Genomic DNA, 7,308 nt, shown 5'->3' on the forward strand with positions numbered 1-7,308 from the left:
TTCAAATGGAGAAAATCCATAATTTATTAAAACGAAGCTCTACGTACAACTCTGCAAAATAAAACCACAACAAAACTACATAAATTCCTGGCAAATTTACCAGGAATTTATTGTAATTTCAAAGTACAACAATTGTTGTACAAAGTACAATGGAACCGGCATGACGAGCTGTGCAGTCCAGGCCTCGTTGTGGTTTGTACAATTCTCGTTGTCCTTTCTACAATCCCTGTTGAACTTTTACTGTACAGTTTTTGTTGCATTTTTGTTGTACAATTCACACTTTTTCTTGCAGTAAAAGGATCGGCCAGTCTTCGTTGAATTTCCGTATTTCTACGGAGTTTATTGACAGTGCGTGTGCGTAAAAGTCAACGTAAACATCCAAAATCCAGTGCAGGTACATGTACGCAGGCCCTATTAAATTTGAATTTCTTGAAACAGGGCCCTTTCTCAGAGCCATAGACCCCTCATTGCCCCGACTGCCAGAAGCAGTAGTCCCGACGATAATGTTGAACTTGCGCTGGTTGACGGTCCTTCGTCTGGCGGGAGAATATTCGGCACCCTGCCGGTGTCCCTCAGCTCAATAAAAAATTGTGCCGAATTCTTCAGAGTGCGGTTGAGCGATCCCGTCTTGTAGTCGACGTGAATGAGTCCAAATGGACGCCTGAAACACCCAATGATGTCTAAGGGAGCTTCCATACTGCAAAGTTTGCTTGCCGCGAAAGTATCAAGCCGTTTTGAATGCCGAAAATTAGCAAGTCTCGGCCTACTTGCCAAAATTTGGCATTGCAGGTGGTCGGAGCGCCAAATATTGACAAGCTGATGAAGATTTATCAAGGCATTCCAAACAGCTTGCTAATTTTCACCGGATTGGAAGTAAATGCAGTGAGATCGAAAGACGATACATACTCAGAAAATGAAGGGAAACGCACGTAAGAGTCAACAAGGTTCAAACTGAACTGTTACGCATTACAGGGTTTAAAAAAACTTAATTTAAAAACAGTAGGCATACGTACGGTCTGTACTATATTTTATTTAACAGTCAAACTGAATTTTAATTCACTGTCCGGTCAATGATTTCTTTTACAGCGGGGCTGTATTCCAAAATAAGATTCGGACGGTACTGTAATGCCTTTTGCGGTCTGCCGTGTTATAATCTTAGACTGTATTTCGGAATATAAACTGAATTTTATTTAGAGCATAAAGTCACGAATACTGATATGGGTTGAGTGAGCTCCTTGATTGCCAAGTGTTTACCACATTTGCACTTACCCAGAGTAGCCTGCTGAGAACTCGTACACATCCAATAATGCCCACGCATAGTACGCAAGAACTTCCACGCCATACTCCTTAATTGTTCGCACCAGAGATCGAAGGTTAGCCTGTGAAAGTGTAGGCAGAAAGGCGCTCAACAACATTACACGCTTTAACCCTGCAAAGAACTGCTCGTTGTAATATGAAGGAAACGAAGGCTTCGCAGCCTATAGGCTGCGATTTCCTATTTCCTTCTTATAAGAAGGAAATAGTTTGTAATACAAACGAATGTAATACAATACAATTACAATACAATTGTAATACAAACGATTTTGTTCGTAATACAAAGGAAGAAAACCTTTGTAGCCTACGAAGAACTTCTTCGCAGCTTGCTAATGATTTTTTTCTTTGAATTTCAAAGAAAATCGTTTGTATTACAATTGATTTCCTTCGTAGGCTGCGAAGCTTTCGTTTTCTTTGTATTACAACGAGGAGTTCTTTTTTGTAAGAATTTCTCTGTGTATGTACTTGCCACAGCATGAAAACTCTACTTTTTCTTTAAAACACTGAAAAAAAACACTGTTGTTCAACGAACGTGACGTCATTTTCGTTAGTTTGTAAATTTCGTCGTTTGTATGTATCAGAATTCATATTCGGTTGAATGTTGATCCACGTTCAAATGAATGAGTCATCCTAATTAAAGGGCTGTGTCACGAACGAATATAACTATTGTATTCAAACAGACGTTACAACATTCTAAAGAATATGACGTCTCATTCCTTGAACAACAGAGTATGTTTTAGCCCGCCTCTCTAATTCCGAAAAGCTTCAAAACGGTCTTTGTGTCTGCGTGTATCTCTGTTCGAAAGAGTTCCGACTTAAAAAACATTTCGTGTACACTGGAAAAACCAAAGCGTAGTATTACCCTCTGTTTTCAAGCCTAATCGGTTTACGCTTGAAACCATGTTCATACGTCAAAATTCCCCCTTTCCTAATGCATGGGCGTATTTCCAGAGTATGCTTCATTTCAAGCGTAATGTCTTCAAGCGTAACTTTATGCTTGACTCTAGCATAGAGTAACGTTTTAGTTTTACGAGTGTATTCATCGATGCATCCCCTGGACTTGAACGCTTGCTACAATGTGGTATGCAAATGGCTGAAAATGGTCAAACATTGTTCGAATGTTCGAATATAAATTTTTTCATAGGGCGGGATGGCTTGCCCCAGGATGTGCTTGCTTACAAACTTTTTTAAGGCATGCCTATCAGGTAGACGATAATAAGCCGCCTTGAGGTTCACTGAGAATCCAAACGCTTTGAGTATAGCGTCAATTGGTGCAATGCAAAAGCATCGCACGCACATGAAGTGCTACGCGTCCCCATTCCCATGTCCCTCTTCTGGGTCCTTCGTTTTGTTCCAAAGTCATCCCCACCACCGTGGCGCGGGTCGCGCCCCGCCGGCCGATGCCTGCCGTCGCTGGCCGGCCAGGTAGGGATTACGGCGGCCTAATCCGCGTCGACCAGCCGTCCGGACCTTCGTTTCGTCCGCAGCAACTCCCGAGTAAAGGGGCAAAACGAGGAGCTTGACTGTAGCATGGGGCATTTATAGGACGCATAGACCTCTTTGCCGCTCCCACGGTCCCCCTTCCTGGACCGCCGTCGCCTAGCAACGCGAGCCAAACAAATCTCAGGTATGCTGCCAGCTAGGCGACGCACGACTGATGCGTTTTCTGGTCATATCTCGTAAACCGTTAAAGCTAGATGGGTATAGTAAGCGAGCCGATTGTAGTTTAAGCAGAGATCTATAATCGGCTCGCTTACTGTACACGTCTATCTTGAACGGTTTAGGAAATATGGCCGAAAAACCCACCCGCCGCGCGCCGTCCGGTGTGCTGCGTACCTGCGATTTGTTTGGCTCGCGTTGCTAGGCAACGGCGGTCCAGGGAGGGGGACCGTGGGAGCGGCAAAGAGGACTATTGCACGGAAGGTACAATATGACAGAGGCAGTGCACGTATGGTGCGACATCTCAGTGAATTCATCATACGTGCTATATTCATAACGTTTGAAATCCCAGTGTTGACTCTTGTTAAATGTCAACGTACACTGTTTCCAGAGGGCCGAACGAAGGAACCTCGTTTGGCGGGAGGGCGGGACAGCAAAGAGATACTTACACTGTGGTATGCCGCGCGCTCTGTATCGTTGACTCCTGCGTGCTTCGTGTCACCCAAGCCGTTTTCTGCGATGATGATTGGAATGTGGTAACTACGCCATATCCACAGAAGTCCATTCTTCATAAGTGCATCGTCCACCTAGTTGTGACAAAAAATTGTTTTATGTTCCAGCTAGTGTCGGACAAATTTGCTGTTTATTAATAGATTTGTTGTTTTCGGACAGCAAGCTTCTTCTAAGACAGCAAGGAAACTTCGACAGTCGAACGCGTAGCAAGAGGTTATCCTTCTGCTACAGAAAATTTCGTGAAATCCATGTGACCGCGAGAGTACCTAAACGTGATTTCGTCTCCCACACCGCAAAGCCAGTGGTTAATTTGCTTGCCACAAATTTGGCAAGCCGTTTTGAATGCCAAAATTTGGCAAGCTTAGGTCGGAAATCCTCCTAAGCTTGCCAAATTTTGGGGAGTATTTCCGGGCCAAGCTTGCCAACTTTTGTCATTCAAAACGGCTTGGCAAATTTGTGGCAAGGAAAGTAACCACCGCCGTTGCAGTGCATTTTTGGTCTTCCCTTGAGTTGATCCGATTTCGGTTCATATCTGTTTCGGATCAGATTACTATTCAACGGCCAACGGGGGGATTATCTGGTCTGCAGCCACACAATTAATTACTGCCAGTCTACAAAATGACATCATCTTCGTCCGAAATTAATCCAAATTATGTCCATTTTTTATTAAAATCACGTTTTTATTAAGATCCCTATCATCGGGACAAAAGAACCGATCGACACCTAAAAGAATTCCGTTTTGAAGAAGAAAAGAGACGACTAATTTCGTCTTAACACATACGTGCCAATGCACAGTGAAAGAGCCGGAGTCGGGTCTGTATTCGGTTCTGACGCTCTATACTTTACCTTGGAAAAACCACCTGTGCCGGATATCTCTACAAAAGGTATCTCTTCCATCATATCTTTGAAAAGTACTGGCATGTTAGGGTTGGTAGGGTTGTTGCTGTAGCCGGCTTTGAATTCACTGTAAAGATTTAGAGCAACGAAGTCTGTGGCACCACCTGCAAACAATAAGCATTTTTCGCAGGAATTGAAGAATTTTACCAAATCTTGGAAACGGACACGAGAAAATTGATAGAGTGAAAACTTGGATATTGCACGCAAAACCTGTATGCGTGCTCACATGTCACATTCCTGGAATGAGAGTGCAGCCATACACTCTAATATACTATGTAGGTTTTTCTGCGTGCTTATGCACGAAATTAAACATGCACTTCGTAACGCACGAATTCGTGCGCGAAAATGCACGAAATCGTGCGTTACGAAGTGCCTGTTTGATTTCGTGCATTAGCGCGAAGGAAAACCTACATAGTTGGCTGAGCGATAGCGAAGCCTGTTACTCCAGTGGGGTTGAAAAGTTTTTCCTGTCTGTGTGTGTGTCCGCACTACACCTGAACGGCTCGGCCGATCTCGGTGAGATTTTGCACTCTTTTTGGGCATGTCCCTGGCTCAGCACACGCGAAATTTCACCATCCTAGCTCAACTGGTTTAGTTTTTGTAGCCGAAAGACACTTTAAACATGGCGAAAAATCGAGTTTTCTGCAGGCAGATCACTTCTGTCCTGAAAGAAGGGGGGTCTGGGGGGTCTCCCCCCCCCCAGCCTGGACAAGTGAAAAGTTACAAGGGTCAAGATCGAGTTATCTGCAGATGAAGCAACTCTATCTAGAATGAAGGGGGCAGCCCCCAGCACACAACAAGTTAGAAAAATCGGCGACGGGCAAGCCCGCCTGCCGCCTGCCGAAGGCAGGCTAGCGCCGCAGGCCAAGGTAGGTTGGAGGTACGCCAGGCGCGGATTGGAGAAACAGGCAGCGAGACATCGCGAAGCCTGTTACGACAAGACGTGGTCTGGCGGAAACCTAACTTGTAATTTAGTGTGTGCACTGCAAATTTCACTGTGGCAAAAAGCTACGGAAAATTCTGTAAACAGCTTGTGGTAATTCTCCGTAGCCCCCTTGTCAGTATTCTCCGTAGGCTCTTACAGTATTTTCCGTAGGACCGCACAGTATTCTCCGTAGGACCTTACAGTGATCGCCGTAGGACCACTGGTAAAACTAAAGCGTGACTCTATGCTTGAGTCAAGCATAAAGTTACTCTTGAAGACGTTACGCTTGAAATCAAACATAGACTAGAAATTCCCCCATGCATTTAGATAGGGGGAATCTTGGCGGATGAGCCTGTTACGCTTGAAAACAGTGGGTAATACTACGCTTAAGTTTTACCAGTGACTATACAGTCTTCCAGGTCCTACGGAGAAGACTGTGCGGTCCTACGGAGAATACTGGAAGAGCCTACGGAGAATATTGATAAGAGGGCTACGGAGAATCCTGGCAAAAAAATTAACCGAATTTTCCGTACCTTTTTGCCACAGTGTTAATGGAAAGACTTCTCGCCCCCCCGACAGGTGAAACATAAGTCTCGCCAAGTTTTGGTCAGACCCGAAAGTTTCGCCAAAAGTTGGTGAGCTGAAAATTTCACGCCAGTTCTAAGAAGGCCTTCACTTAAAAAATGGAGGCAGTTTCACAACACTGCTTTGGAGCATTGACGGCCGAGGGCTCTTCTGTTCGACCGGAGGCCAGCCTGTATGCTTACCTGCGAGTATTGCCTTCTGTTCGTCAGTAAAGGTCGGTAGAATTGCTTCACTGACATTCTTTTCTTTCTGGAGTTTGTCGGTCAGGTAGCGCAAAACAGGGGGGTAATCTCCATAAACAAGTGGATGCAGAACGGTCCCGCAATAAACCTGATTGAAGACTTCCGCCGCCATCACGTCCTCTGCCTGGGTTGTCTTTGGCATTCCTGGCGACATCAGAACGGATGCACCGACTTTTCCTGAGGAAGGAGGGAATGAGTTATGGAACTATCCAAGCACATGGTACTACAATCTTGTCAGTTAAGTATTAAAGCGGCAAACAAAAGAATCCGTTAGTTTTCCTAATCGGTTCCTCAGCTCTGAAGAATATTGTCCTCAGTTTACATACCGTTTTGAGTTGGTGCATATTTTTGTTTATACAGCTGGTAAGCCTGCATATGTGCCACTATAATATTGTGCACGCATCGGTGAAATCCGTTTTCTCTTGGAGCCAGGCCAGGCCAGTAACTGCAGAACATGTTCGGCTCATTTACAGTGTTCCAATACTTAACCTGAAATGAAATAAAGTTCGTTTGAAAAAATTGTTTGTATTGCTAAGCAGTCGTTGGAAAGCTCGTTGGTAAAATCAATATGAAATTTTGACTCTTGGATTAACAGTATATTTTATTTTCTCTTTCACATCAAATCTGCTAAGAAGTAAGACGGTACACTTGAGTTTAGTGCATCACTGAACTTTGTTTATTGATTATTGCACACCAACCAGAGCAGAAAGTCCGAGTGTTCTCTTTACTAATGCGCGCTAATGGTGGGTACTAGAACCTGTTTCGTACCTTGTCTCCGAAAGTTTTAAACAAGAATTCAGCATATACCACGAATTTTTCGACCATTGCAGGGTAATCCCAGCCGCCAGTGGCAATTTCCAGCGCTACCGGATGGTCCATATGAAGCATTGTAACCTGCAAACATGTTTATTGGATTGTGCGAATTAGATGTTAGGGGTCAGAACAAGTGAAAGCAATTCGTCAAAACATTCTCATTTGGCGTTACTGCCCTCTTCAGAGATAAAGACTCACCATCGGCTCCATGCCATTGCTTATAACTTTGTCAATGTAATCCCTGTAAAATTTAACACCCTCTTGGTTGATATTGTCTGTACCTCCAGTTGGAAGAACGCGACTCCAAGCTATAGAGAAACGATGCGAAGTAAACTGCACAGAGAGAGATGAAAAAAACAT

At 44.2% G+C, this 7,308-nt stretch overlaps 1 protein-coding gene across 1 annotated transcript; it reads right to left on the reverse strand.

The window, feature by feature from the left end:
• Positions 1–7,308, reverse strand: LOC117652032 (myrosinase 1-like). The gene is made up of 8 exons (XM_034396664.1): positions 7,147–7,308; positions 6,904–7,029; positions 6,462–6,624; positions 6,076–6,312; positions 4,333–4,487; positions 3,423–3,560; positions 1,270–1,379; positions 1–661 (listed from the first exon to the last, which is right to left on the reverse strand). Exons 1-8 carry the CDS (start codon positions 7,306–7,308, stop codon positions 448–450), a joined length of 1,305 nt encoding a protein of 434 aa, XP_034252555.1. The 3' UTR covers positions 1–447.

The sequence above is a fragment of the Thrips palmi genome, unplaced genomic scaffold (assembly GCF_012932325.1).
Source record: "Thrips palmi isolate BJ-2018 unplaced genomic scaffold, TpBJ-2018v1 HiC_scaffold_6, whole genome shotgun sequence".
Lineage (NCBI taxonomy): Eukaryota > Metazoa > Arthropoda > Insecta > Thysanoptera > Thripidae > Thrips > Thrips palmi.

Excerpts from the sequence above, each read along its gene's own strand:
- LOC117652032 (XM_034396664.1), bottom strand. The coding sequence starts at position 7,308 with ATGTTTTTTTCATCTCTCTCTGTGCAGTTTACTTCGCATCGTTTCTCT. Across the intron at positions 3,561-4,332 it reads GCACAGGTGGTTTTTCCAAG|GTGGACGATGCACTTATGAA; the intron begins GTAAAGTATAGA and ends TGTCACAACTAG. Across the intron at positions 1,380-3,422 it reads AGCGCGCGGCATACCACAGT|GCTAACCTTCGATCTCTGGT; the intron begins GTAAGTATCTCT and ends ACACTTTCACAG.